Here is a 14,552-nt window from a genome sequence, read left to right as displayed (position 1 = left end):
ATCCCTACACATTGGCAATAAAAACGTGATTAATACGGGAAACTTCTTGCACATAGTACGTTAAATGGACAATTAAATGCACAGCCATTTGCATTAATACTTTACATGAAAAAAAAAATATATATATATGAATGCGCTGTTGCATTTTTACTAACTTGTGAGACTTATTTTGCGGCGTTTGTGTGCAGTGTCATCAGTTATATCAAGGAGCTCTAAAGTCTGGTAACAAATGGTATGGATAGATTGCATTTGTGTCAGAGACTCGATGTCAATAGAAGAGGATTAATGCTGTGCTGAAACTCTTACAAAGCCATAACAAACACATCTGTGATCCATGAATGCATCTCTCTCTTACTGTGGTGTTGAGTCATCAATGTACTCAAACCTGTAAGACCTTCGTTCATCTTCGTAACACAAATTAAGATATTTCTGATGAAATCCGAGAGCTTTCTGACCCTTCATAGACAGTAACACAACTGACACGTTCAAGGCCCATAAAGGTAGTAAAGAAATCATTAAAATAGTCCATGTGCCATCAGTGGTTCAACTGTAATGTTATGAAGCTACAAGAATACTTTTTGTGCACAAAGAAAACAAAAAATAACGACTTTATTCAACAGTTTCTTCTCTTCCATTTGAGTCTTTGGTGCGCATTCACGACGCATGCGTGTGGTGCTGACATTCTTGTGTAGAATGTCCATCTCTCTTAGTTCATTATCTGTATATTCTGGTTCAAATAAGTAAGGCTGGCAAAAATTGCTAGTCATCCTTTCTGTCAAAATCTTCAGACATGTTTACAAAGACTGTTTTATGTTCAGCATGCCTCGTCTTCTGCTTGTAAACAAGACGCAGCGCATCCGGCGTCCACCTCAGAACACCAGCTCCTGCATCAGCAGCACTGCACACATGCGTTGTTTGTGCACAAAAAAATATTCTTGTAGCTTCATAAAGTTAATGCTGAACCATTGATGTCACATGGACTATTTTATCGATGTCATTACTACCTTTCTGGGCCTTGAATGTGTCAATTGCATTGCTGTCTATGGAGGGACAGAAAGCTCTTGGATTTCATCAAAAATATCTTAATTTGTGCTCCGAAGATGAACGAAGGTCTTACAGGTTTGGAATGACATGAGGGTGAGTAATTAATGACAGAATTTTCATTTTGGATGAACTATCCCTTTAAGATGAACGGATGCTAACACTGTCTTCAATGCTAACCTCTCTCTTAAAATCTCAGAAAATGTTACATGGCCCTTTAAAGCACTGAATGTGAGCTCTGATCGTAATCATTGTGTATGCGGGTGGTCGCTGACTAGCTCAGACGTCAAAACTACAAAGCGCTGTTGTTTTTGTTTGTTAGACATTCCCAGTTTCGCTTGCTGCTTCCATCAGAATGCTGGATAAGATCACTGGTCCACCCAGAGGGAGTCACGTTTCTGCTGTCAAGCTGGACCTTTGCGTTTGTCTGTTTGTATGGAGGAAATGCAGTTACAAAAGCTGAAACAAAGAAATAAACAGGCATATCCTCAAATTTATTCATATTCATCCCCCTCTATAGTAAAGCTTTCCCTGTTCCCCTTTCTGCTATAGACATATTTGTTATATTATTGTCTAATAATGCTTTGGGTAATAGGAGTCTGTTTTTTTTGTTTGATATATTTGATTGCATTATCTATATCAGATTCATGTGTGCACTATTTGTGCCCTCCCATGTAAATGTTCAGATAAAAATCCATGTGTTTGTGCATCAGTCAGTGTTGGTGAATATAGTGGTGTCTCTCAGCTGCTAGGAGGCAGGAGTGAGTGTGCTTCTCATCAAACAATAGCGCTCTCTACTGATCATTGCTTAAAACAGTGATTCTCAACCTGTGCCGGCCCGTAGGGTTGTGGGGCCCTAGGCAAGATAATGAAAATAGGCCCCACTAGTGTAAAAAATTGTCATAGCAATTTAAACATATGGCCACTCCGTCTGTGATTGGGGGCATCATTGTATTTATAAAACAAATTCTAATGCTACAGCAATAAAGTAGCAGTCAGAACATCCTTTTTTCCCCGGCTCCATAAAGATACCATTTGGATTCCATTTCTACTACAATTTCACTTTAATCTCTCTATTATTCTTTCATTTAAATTACTAAATCTGCATACAAAATCTGAACTGTAACTAGAAAGGCTTTCAGATAAACTTTTTCTTTATTTGCCAGAAATGATAAAGAACACTAAGTTTGCTGTGCCTGTTTGTAGATCTGCACAATTTGGCCAAAAAAAAAACAAAAAAACATGACCTGTTAACATGCAGGAGGCCTATAACTATAATTGTTTAGAAAGGTTTAAGGATTTCTTATAAATGATTATGATTAAAAATCCTTAACAGTAATTTCTTAATTTTTGTCAGGAAATTTTATGCATCCACTGAGCGAGAGCGAGAACTCCTCTACACTGGAGAAAAACTTAGTAGTATTATTTTTCTTATTTTTACCCAAAATAAGGTGTAGTGAATAGCTGTAGCTGTTTCATTCATACTGGTAGCCGGAGGGCGCCCTCGTGCAGTAAAACCATAAGTGAAAAAACCATGCAGAGCTGTCCATTTGCTCTCGCAGTACTTCGATGTCAAACACCGAACTGTCTGCACAGCGCCGCTTTAAAGGGATAGTTCACTTAAACCCAACTGTGGTCATTTGAATACTTCTCTTTGTTATTATCATATATTTATTGTACAGTAGATCTAGAGGCGTCTTCTCTGAGATGGAAAGAGAGTCAGTCCATCTAATTTGGAGGGGAAAAAATAGGTAGTCAGTAGGTAGTCTTTTAGTAAGCTGGATTTGACATTGTATTACCCTCTGTGTTACTAAAAGACGTGCATGTAGTCACCAAACCACGTCAGAGCTGTTGTGGAGTGGAATTTTATTTTTAATTGTTAATAGCTTGACTTTCTCAAATAAAAGAATACCAAGGGCCATATTTACTAAACAAATTAAAGTTCATAGTCACAGCCAGCTCATTTACCAGTACCAAAAGCAGTGCAAATGGGCATCTATCGCAATCATGTCAAGCACAAAGTGGGTTAAATTGACTACCATAGTAAATCTTTTTTTTTTGACTCTAAAAGAGGTTTTGTGTTTGTGCAGACTATTTGTAAATCTGGCCACCAGGGGGCGTTATATTGTCTGTTTAAAATTTTTTGAAGATTTAAAGAGATTGTGAAAATTAGATTAGAAAAAAATCAGTGTCAGTTTAATACAGCAAATGTTATCTTCCAGATAATGTTTAAATAATTTGTTTTGTTAGTATGATGGCAATATTAAAGACATAATATAAATTTGCACTCACATGTCTTTATTATGTTATGTATGCTAGCATTCTGTACTTTTTCAGAGAAAAGCGTCCTTATACATAAAAATATATACACCGTGTTCCAAATTATGATGCACATGCCATTTTTGTTTGTTTTTCCAAATCAGTCAGTATGATTAAGGATTGATTTTATCCTAAACTATTATTTTACAATGAGAATGTAAAAGAACTAATGTCAACAGTTTTATTGATATAAAAAAATAAATATATATATGCTGTTCCAAGTAATTATGCAGAATGTAGTTTGAAAACATGCAGTGGGTTATAATGTAATATAACTCAAAACAGAAATCTGTCATATGTGCTGCATGGACAGATCATTTTTCCAAAAATAAACACAATTTAAAACAAAAAACCTATTACAGTTCAAGTTACATATTAATATATGCACCCTTCTTGGGATGACTTCATCCATTGAATTTGTAAGTCCATGTATAGTTTCTGGCAGTATTTTATTTGAGAGTGCCAGTATTGCTTCCCAGAGCTTTTGTTGGAGGTATACTGCCGCCCACCCTCATAGATCTTCATTTTAAGGATAGGATTCTACTCAATAGGATTGAGGTCAGGGGATGATAGTGGCCACACCATGATTTTTTTCTTTTTTTTATGCCCATAGCAATCAAGGAATCAATGGTGTTTTTGTGCAGCATGGATGGTGCGTTATCCTGCATGAAAATCATTTTATTTCGGAAGTCACGACTCTTCTTTCTATACCATTGCAGAGGTCATTTTGACACTGTCAGGGCCCCTAAAGGGACCTATCATCTCACTTCCCATGTCTTGTTGGAACAGGGCAGCCATTCACCAACCATCCAGAACTCCATCCATCTGGACCATCAAGTGTAGCACGGCATTCGTCAGTGAATAAAACTGTTTGAAAATTAGTCTTCATGTAATTCTGAGCCCATTGCGAATGTTTCTCTTGGTGAGTTTTGGTTAGGGGTGGTCAAAATGCAGCTTTAAGCACAACTGCCAGCCTCTGAAGGATCCTGCATCGAGAGGTTCTTGGGACTCCAGAGACGCCAGCAGCTTCAAATACCTGTTTGCTGCTCAACAGTGTCTTTTTTATAGCTACCCTTTTAATAACATTAATTTGTCTGACAGAAACCTTTCTTAATAAGCCTTTATCTGATCGAATTCTTCTGTGTTGTGAAGTTTTCGCGATATGTCATTTGTTTTCATGCCTGTTGCAAGACATTGCACTATTTCACGCTTTTCATCTTCAGAAAGATCTTTCTTCCTCCTCATATTGCATGAGAACTGTGACTTGCTTAATAATGTGGAACAACCTCTTTAAGTAGGTTTCCCTTTAACCGAGATCACCTGGCAAACTAATTAACTAACCTGAATCTTAAAACATTAAAAATAAAACAAACAAAAAACTAAAACCTGAATATTTATTTTAATAAAATCCTACTGATATGTTACTTGCATAATAATTTGGGACACGGTGTAGCTGCCATTGTTTTTTTTGTTTGTTTAACAGTGTGTCCAATAAAACATTCAAAGCTTTCAAAACAATTCACCACACAAACATCTTGACAAACTTTATCTGCAGTATCTAGCTTTAGCTTATTTGAGGACCTTAGCATCAAGATGTCTTAAAACCCCTGTAATCATAGACAAAAGCTTTTCTTTTCTGCTAATTTATTTAACAAATCATCACTAATAAGAGACAGAAAGACAGAAAAAAAATTCTCAGAGGAGTTTGAAGATACTTTATCATATAATTGCACTAAAAATGTCATGACCTGATGAAACTCAAGCATTGTGGGAGTAATACGGGATGTTTACCACTTGAGGGCAGCACGGTAACAGTAATTCACTTGGATGACTCGGTTACCATGCTGTTGTTGGGTTTTTTTTACACGTTTTTAGGCTGACAAGAGTCAGTTTAAAGGGGAATGTCTATATAGCTGTTATTGTAATAGCAGTACTCTGATAAGATGTGTCCTGCCCAACAATGTCCAGTTTAACACGCTTCAAAACACAAGATATGAATGTGTGCAAACAAACACTTATGCATCTAAACATAAGTTGTGCAAAAAAAAATAGTGTTTCTGGAAGAGACCATTAAAGGTTTCCATTTGGCTTCTTAATGTAATACTTGTATGCTTTTTATGTCTTGTAATATACACATGGATGTTTCAGCAGCCTCAAGTGTCTATATGTGCTGAAGTTTGACAGCCGTTGCTGTGTGTGTGTGTGTGTGTGTGTGTGTGTGTGTGCGTATAGATTTGTATAACAACAAAGGTATGACACAGGTATTACAAGGTGAAGGTGACATCTCAGGACATTGACCCATGTCCCCACTTTTCAAAACGCTTATAAATCACTCACAATTAAGTTTTTTTCAAAAAAGTTGAAATGCACAGTCTCCTGTAAGGGGTAGGTTTAGGTCAATAGCACATACAGTAAGTACAGTATAAAAACCATTGCGCCTATGGAATGTCCCCACTTTTCACAAAAACGAACATGTGTGTGTGTGAGATGAGATGAGTTGAGGGCTCGGAGACGTGGCTGTGTGTACGTGGTGCGGCAGTATTTGCCAGTATAAACTGAAGACTAGTGAATATGCCTGTTTTCCTACGTCTGCTTTTCTCCTGTTCATGAAATGAAGACACGGTACTTTTTCACATATGGAGCGCATTCCTTCACTCCAGGCAAACACAGTCCACTTCCTGTTTTAGTAAGCCAGCAACCCTGTGTATACTGATACTTTTACTCTTTCACTAACAATTCGCCAATCTACACACTCACACACTCCAGTGGCTCTATTTTTCCATTCATCTAGGTTTTATTCCTTAAGTAACTCTGGTTTGTGTGGTTTGTTAATTCTGATAGGATCCGACTGCCTCGCGCAGCAGCTTTCAGTGTGGAAGCGAAGCATTTGACAATGTTCTTACACTGATTTGTTTAAATCTGGACATTAAGTGCGTCCCAGTTTCAGGGTTAGATGTGTGTATGGCTTACGCTGAGTTCTGAACGTGGTTCAGTTTGATGCTCAAGCCTGCGAACTGCCGAACTGTGGGTATGTTTTTGTTTGAGAGATGTGGGCTGTGGAAAAAGTTTTGGAATCATGAGTTGTGTGTGTCTGATTGATGTAAACCATATGGACTGGGTTAGGTCAGATAGAGCGCTAGCATAAGAAATAAAGATGAGGTAGAAATCATCTAAAATATGCAAAGTGCTGGCAGTGCTGTAGACAGGGTCCAAAATTAACACACACACACACACACAAAATGAAAATTAGACTGAAAAGTAAATAAAAATCTAGTTGGACTGTAAGTGGGAACTGCAAGTTGATGCCTGATTTAAACAAAATTATTATAATGATAATGTGATGCTCTCAAATCTTGAATGAAGACTATTAAATTGACTACTAACGAAAACATACACTACCGTTCTAAAGTTTGGGGCAGTAATGTTTTCTTTATTTTTTATTTTTTGAAAGAAATAATACTTTTATGTCACAAGGAGGCATTAAGTAAGAGTGACAGTAAAGACTATTATTATTATTATATATCAAATGAACACTGTTTCTACTATTCATTAAAGAATCCTGAAGAATTGTAATAAGCAGCACAACTGTTTTCAGCATAGATAATAATAATAAATGTTTCTTGAGCACCAAATCAGAATATTAGAATGATTTCTGAAAGAGACGGGAATAATGGCTACTGAAATTTCAGCTTTGTATCAGTATCACATAATATATTAAAATAGAAAAAATATTTATATTTCAATATATTAATATTTCACAATATATGCAGCTTTGATGGGCATGTATGTTCTTAAAATAAGCTTATTATCTTTAAAAAAATACATGTATTCCTTAATCTTTATGGTTAATATGAGTTTCTAGTTTTTACATTTGATTTAAACTATATTGTTGCTAGTTAGTCTTTTAATTTCTAATGCTACTATAAATGTGATGACTTGTTCTAATAGCTATTGTCCTATTATTTGTTGTATATTTGTATTTTTGTTTAAACAAATGATAGAAATCTATTACTCCACTAAGTAATACTGTGTCATGCCTAAATTGATTTCAGTTTCTTCTACTGATTAAGGTATCTACATATGTTATTGAACTTACACATCCATAATTTTCTGACAATAAAAGAAAAATAAATCCTTAAAATGACCCTGTGTTTGAAACCTGTGATTTTACCCTATTAAGAAATGATTGATGCAGTCAAATGATTGTTATTCTGACATATTTCATGTTTAGATGACACAGGGACGTATTTCCCCAGTGTGAAGCACTGTCCTGGCCTTTACCTGCAGCCCTGCTCAGATGCGGTGAAGAGATGGTTGAGGAGCATGAAGAACAGCGGTAAAGTCCTGCTGCTCATCACCAGCTCACACTCTGACTACTGCCGGCTCGTGTGTGAGCACATACTCGGGTGAGCACCATACACAAACGAAAGAAATCAATAATAAAATATTGACATGAGAACATTTTTAGATTAATCAAGACTTTGCCAGAGTTATTTGCAATAAAATAATCAAAGCCGTATTTATGCTTTATTAGTGAATGAGATGTTTTGTTTGAATATTGCATTACTTGTGCAACAAGGCACAACAACTAGACGTTTCTCATTGCTCTATACTACATATATGATTTCACATTTAGCATAGGGGCGATACAGAGAGTTTTGGCCTTCAAGTAGGGCTGCACGATATTGGAAAAAACTCACATCGTGATATTTTGTTTTTCTGAAATTATGAAAAAAACAAAATCACCAGATGACTTGAATAGCTCTATTTCGAAGAGAGAGAAAAATGATTAGGGTGATTTTGTAGGTGAGTAAATCAGCATAAGAAATAAACAAATTACAAGCATAGATAAATATAATAGAACAAAGATACAAATGAAATAAACAGTGGTTTGTATTTTTAAGGCAAGTCTAACAGTATTCAGGTACAGAAATAGAATAATCTAATGTAAAATAACAATGTATATTCTTCACTGTATAAATTAAATCTAATAAATCTGTGTTAAAGCTACAAAAGTGACACAGAAAGCAACAGGGACATTAAACTGCTTTTATTGTCATCCTCTTTATTTCTTTGCACATTTTGCATGTCTCCCTTATTTAATATGCCTGACTGAGATCATCAGCTCGTTAGCTCAGTTCATGGCTCTCTCCCCTAACAAGCTGATGATCTCAATCAGGTGTGTTAAATAAGGGAGACATGCAAAATGTGAAACTGAGAACCACTGACCTAAGACATAAGCGACCGTTTTTTACAAAGATACTTGCAGAGACATTCATTTTGACATAGTTTCGTGCATATGTGTCATTCCAGGCACAAATAGTAGCGGAATTGAATGGAATTCAGTGTTCACAAAATACAATAGAACCCATTATAATCAGCCGCCAGTAAACTGATTCCTCGTTCTATTTATGACATACTGACACAAAGTTTAAATGGCAAGGGTCGCTTTGTCGCGTCCAGTGATAACAGACTTTGGGGCGCCTAAAAACGTGTGGAAAACATCAGCCGTGCCGCTTTCTCCTTCTTTCCAAAGCGCTCGGGAGTTTGCGCTTTCGTGACATCTGCCATTGCTAAGCTCTGCTACTGAATTTATTTAAAAATGAATATCTGTACAGCTGTCGCGTCCGGTGTAGACACGGTGTCTGTGTGTGAGCAAAGAAAATGATCAGTATAAATATAACGATCAGTATAGGCCTACTAAACATTGCACATCCCACGATGTGACTATCGCGGATCGCACATCGCGATATCGATGCTGAAACGATATATCGTGCAGCCCTACCTTCAAGTATCTCCCTACAAATAATTTCTAATTTTTGCAGATCGGACTTTGAGGAGCTGTTTGACATCATTATCACTAATGCCCTGAAGCCTGGATTCTTCTCTTTGGTTCCACAGCAGAGACCTTTCAGAACGCTGGGTGAGGAGCTAACAGATGATTAGCTGAATGACTCTGAAATCGACTGCAGTAGTTACGCTGTATCTTGCTGTATGAGGAAAGTGCAGAAAGATGTTCTTTATTTATTGACTTTATTTATTGACTTCAAATTCACACTTCTGCTAAAGCAGTTCCCCTCATTCAAGATGCACAAACAACTGAACTTGATGAAAATAATTTGGCTGCATGATTTTTTTTTTCTTTTAATGGAGCCAGTTCTAAATTAGAATCAGTTCTCGGTTCCTAACCCAAGTCATGCATTTCTGCTACCCTGTTTAATACTCAGGGTTTTTATTTTCCTTTGTTTTGTTTCTTGTTTTGTTTTAGTTTGTTCACAATTCAAGTTGAGATGTAAATTTCAAATTCAGATGTTTTGGGGTTATTTTGGCAATGGTATTTCATGCCATTAGTTCCTCAGGACTAATTATGCCTAAAATGGTCCCAGCCTTTTCAACTCATACAAAACATAAACTATAGAAATTACGTTATTTTCTAAATTCTCCAATAGCATGCCACATTTACACAAACAGGTATAACACTATGGGTAACGGAGACAGGGTAATAGTTTTTGCAGTTGGCTATTTTTGTAGTAAGAAGACTGATCTCAGGCATAGAACTTAGTCTTCAAAATTTATATGCACAAATGTCCAATATTTGTATTATTATTATTATTATTATATCATATTTATAAAACCATCCATACTGTGGAAAAGCCAAATGTATTAAGTATTACTGTACAGCAGTATTTTTTATTATGCTCATTATGTATATACGTTTAATTTCTTTCATCGTTTTTAAAATATAATGCACTTGTATGCACTCATCTCTGTCTCAATAGTGGATGATGTTGAAGATAGTGAAGGACTGCCATCTCTAGAAAAGCCTGGTTGGTATTCTCAGGGCAACTGGCCTCATCTACACGAACTACTGAAGACCATGACCAACAAAGCAGAGCCCAAGGTGGGACAGGACTGTTTTCTAGTCTCTGAATCCTACTGCAAATACTCCCGTTGTGTAATGTAAGGAGTCAACACTCCTGACAGTAACAGGCTTGTGTGCAAGGAGGCTCAGGCTTTATGGTTGCTGTAACATTTTGAAACCTACTTGAAATCCTTTAGGGTGTTTAGATCTTCCCATAGGCATTTTGAAAGGATTCACAGGTGTGCCAGAAGAGACTTTGGGTACAACCTTTTTCCCTTCCCTGTATGCGTGATGACACTTGTGTGCAACAGAGAGCCATATTTTGCTTGCTGCCAATGAAACAAACATGTTGGAAGTCTTTAAGTATCTGGAAAACCTTTAGACACTAAAAGCACTTTTTGTTTACTGCTTGTAATTTGTTTCTTTTTTTCCCCCCATTCATTAATTTATATTTGGTTGTATGTTTTGGAGCTGTAGTTTTTTCAATAGTTCAATTCAAATGGTCAGTAATTCTTAACATACAATTGTTTGATTATTAATTCGGAATTAATTATTTTATATTCAAGCTCTTTAAATAATGTAGACTAAGAATAGTTTTAGAATTGGATTGTGATTCCCAGAATCGGAATTGGATCGGATCGTGAGGTGAAAGTTTAAGATTCCCATTCCTAGTCTATAACGATTAAAATATTAAATATCCACTTGTATGGCATTGAGTTTCTCATACCTCCGTGAACTTGGCCCCCACACAACGCAAAACGTCAGCAAAATAATTTCAATCATTTGTGCTCCGTTTGTGCTGAAAAAAATGTTTGTTTGTGCTGCTTTGGTTTTTTAGATATTAAAATAATATTTATAGGTCATTCCCAAATAATAGTCTTGTTTGTTTGTGCTTCGTTTGTGCAGGTAAAAGTTTAGTTTGTGCTGCTTCGGTTTTTTAAATATTAGATAATCGAATTATAGGCGAAGACGTCACTCAACCCCCCACCCCGCATGCTCCAAATTCACCCAAAATAATCTTCTTTGTTTGTGCCGTAAATATTTTTGTTTGTGCTACTTCGGTTTTTTAGATATTAAAATAATATTTAGTGATCATTCTGAGGTCACTCAGCCCCCCACATACTCCAGATTTACCCCAAATAGTCTTGTTTGTTTGTGCTTTGTTTGTGCTGGTAATATTTTCATTTTTGCTACTGTCTTTTTTATTGCTGGTTTGTGCCGTAAAACATTTAGTTTGTGATGCTTCGCTTTTTAGATATTAAAATAATATTTAGTGATCATTCTGAGGTCATGTTCCAAATGTATGCCAAATAGTCTTCTTTGTTTGTGCCATAAAAATTTTAGTTTGTGCTACTTCGATTTTATAGTTATTAAAATAATATTTAGTGATCATTCTGAGGTCACTCAGCCCCCCCACCTACTTCAAATTTACCCCAAATAGTCTTGTTTGTTTGTGCTTCATTTATGCTGGTAATATTGTAAAATTTATGCTACTGTCTTTTTTTTAAAGATTTTTTCCTAGTCAACTAGTCGCACGTTTATATTAAATTGATTAATATAATAACCTATTACACCATCCTTTAATATATAGGCATTTAGGCATAGCCTATTCCACACTCAAGCATAAAGCTTACCACAAAGCACCGGCAATTGATTATGAATGTGTCGGGGGAAAAAGAAGACATTGTAATTATTTATTATTAAACTAGTGCTTTCTCAGTCAGTGTCAACTGCAAAGATGAAGTCGCCAAATGCCGACGCTGATGGCCATCTCCACAGTAGGCTAATGGACGTGCCTTATACAAATGCACTTATTCATACGGACCACATAATTAGAGAAGATTTGTTTTTTTATTTGAATTGGTTTGTTTAATAGTAGACATTTCAAGATTTCTGTAGATTTATTTCTTGTGTCTGTGAGCCGGTTCATTGTTGTGACACGCTCCATTCACGGAGACTGCATGAGAAGACAGAAACTTGAATGACGGAGTATTTTAAGTTGTTTCCGCAGGGGGAAAAATGCAAGGGATTTTGCGGGCACCTCCATATCATACAGTAAGCGCAATAATGCTCCCACACTCCTCATAAACACTTGAAATGCCCCTATATAGCGATTTTATTATTCATATAAAAAATAATAATAATACCCTGTTTTGGTCATATTAACTATTAATTGCCCAGCTCCCCATCAATGATCTAGCACTGAGACATATAGTTCTGAACTCAACGTGTGGGAGAAGTATTAGCCTACTTCTAATTTGGCCAAAGAAAGCTTGTTAAAATAAAAAAAATTCTATATTCTATATATAATTTCAAATTTGGTTTTCAGGATGGCATTTAAAAATACAACAACCGTTCTTTTTTCATTTTTTTCATCATGGTTAAATAAGGAAAAACGAATCGACGCAAAAGTATAGGCTACACAGACCTGGAAACAGTAGGCTATTGCATGTTTTATTTGTGCACAGAAATGAAAATAGGTCTATGTATATCAAGTCTTTATTTTTTTGTTTGTTATTTTTGGTTTTGGTTTTGTAAAGACATAATGCAATAGGCCTAAGTGTTTTTTTTTTTTTTGTTTGTTTGTTTTTAACTAGCCTAATTGAACTAATATGGCTACTAACAATTAAGTGACTGTGACTATTTCATGTGATTCGGTTTGCTGTTTGAATTTTACCTTATTACTTCAACTGTATTGTTAAAAAAGACAGTAGTAAAAACAAAAATACTGCCAGTACAAACCAGCACAAACGAAGCACAAACAAACGAGACTATTGGGGTAAATTTTGAACATATGAGGGGCTGAGTGACCTCAGAAAATGACCATTAAATATTATTTTAATATCTTAAAAACCGAAGCAGCACAAACTAATTTTTTACGGCACAAGCAAACAATACCATTTTTTCGTGAATTTGGAGCATGAGGGGGCTGAGTGACGTCATCTCCTATAATTCAGTGTCTAAAATTTTAAAAACCGAAGCAACACAAATGCAAATATTACCTGCACAAACGATTGAGACTATTTTGCCACGTTTTGCATTGGGTGGGGGCCAAGTTCATGGAGGTGTTTCACCTCTATATTAGGGATGCACGATATTATCGGACCGATATCGGAATGGCTTTAAATGTAAATATCGGCATTGGCCCCGTATGAAAACTTATGCCAATATGTCTTGCCGATAAGAGGAATACATTAACTACATTAACTCCTGATACTTTAAGCATCACATAATGTTGTAATGTTTGCAGGGCTTAAAGTTCTCTGGCACCGTGCCGGATCTCCGGCGTGCAGCGTTTGGCTGCGCAAAAAAAAAAAAAAAAAAATCCTACATTTAAAAAAAACTTGTTTATCACTTTTGAGTCCATGAGTTCGCCTACCAATGGTATGAGAGGAGCACAGCTTTCACTCTCAGCCAAACTAACATTACTAGCCAATCAGAATTGTTTTCTCTTATAAACACGAGACGCGCATAATAGTATCCAGTAGCAGAGTGGCAGCCCTGATGAATGGAGAAGCGCGACACGTTAAAAAAGCTGCGAGGCTCAATGATCAAAGGTGTCCATCTAGCACACATTTACCATAGACTGTAACAAACATGGAAAAATTAGAAAGCAGCGGAGCTTTGTAAATAGCTCAGAGTAATCATGCCATCTCCATAAGAACGATATGATTGCCAGAATATATTTACCGGGATTAAAAAAAACAAAAAAAACATAAAATGTTCAATAAAACCATGCAATATCAAAAGAAAGGGAATCCAAGGCACTCTTCTTCAAAATTATTTAAAAAGTCTTTATTATGCTAACTATTTCATGATAGAAAATTAAAAAACACGGGAAGAAGCAACCCACGCGTAGCGGCGCAAACCGCCGCCTTCAGGGTGTGAAAACCATGCAGTTACTTGGTTTTGATATTTTATTTGAGCCAATTATTATTGCCTCATCGTTAGTTTATATACAGGTGCTGGTCATATAATTAGAATATCATCAAAAAGTTGATTTCACTAATTCCATTCAAAAAGTGAAACTTGTATATTATATTCATTCATTACACACAGACTGATATATTTCAAATGTTTATTTCTTTTAATTTTGATGATTATAACTGACAACTAAGGAAAATCCCAAATTCAGTATCTCAGAAAATTAGAATATTACTTAAGACCAATACAAAGAAAGGATTTTTAGATATCTTGGCCAACTGAAAAGTATGAACATGAAAAGTATGAGCATGTACAGCACTCAATACTTAGTTGGGGCTCCTTTTGCCTGAATTACTGCAGCAATGCGGCGTGGCATGGAGTCGATCAGTCTGTGGCACTGCTCAGG

The 14,552-nt window shown here is 36.0% G+C and overlaps 1 protein-coding gene across 1 annotated transcript in view; it reads left to right on the top strand.

The window, feature by feature from the left end:
* The window catches only part of nt5dc1 (5'-nucleotidase domain containing 1), a 61,090-nt gene that overhangs the window by 38,463 nt on the left and 8,075 nt on the right, over positions 1-14,552 (top strand). Inside the window, exons 7-9 of the mRNA XM_058755464.1 lie at positions 7,592-7,766; positions 9,186-9,283; positions 10,140-10,261. Of these exons, the coding sequence (XP_058611447.1) occupies positions 7,592-7,766; positions 9,186-9,283; positions 10,140-10,261 (395 nt within the window). The remainder of the gene's footprint in view (positions 1-7,591; positions 7,767-9,185; positions 9,284-10,139; positions 10,262-14,552) is intronic.

The sequence above is a fragment of the Onychostoma macrolepis genome, chromosome 20 (assembly GCF_012432095.1).
Source record: "Onychostoma macrolepis isolate SWU-2019 chromosome 20, ASM1243209v1, whole genome shotgun sequence".
In the NCBI taxonomy this organism is placed as follows: Eukaryota; Metazoa; Chordata; class Actinopteri; order Cypriniformes; family Cyprinidae; genus Onychostoma; species Onychostoma macrolepis.
This window is presented reverse-complemented; position numbering and strand designations above follow the sequence as displayed.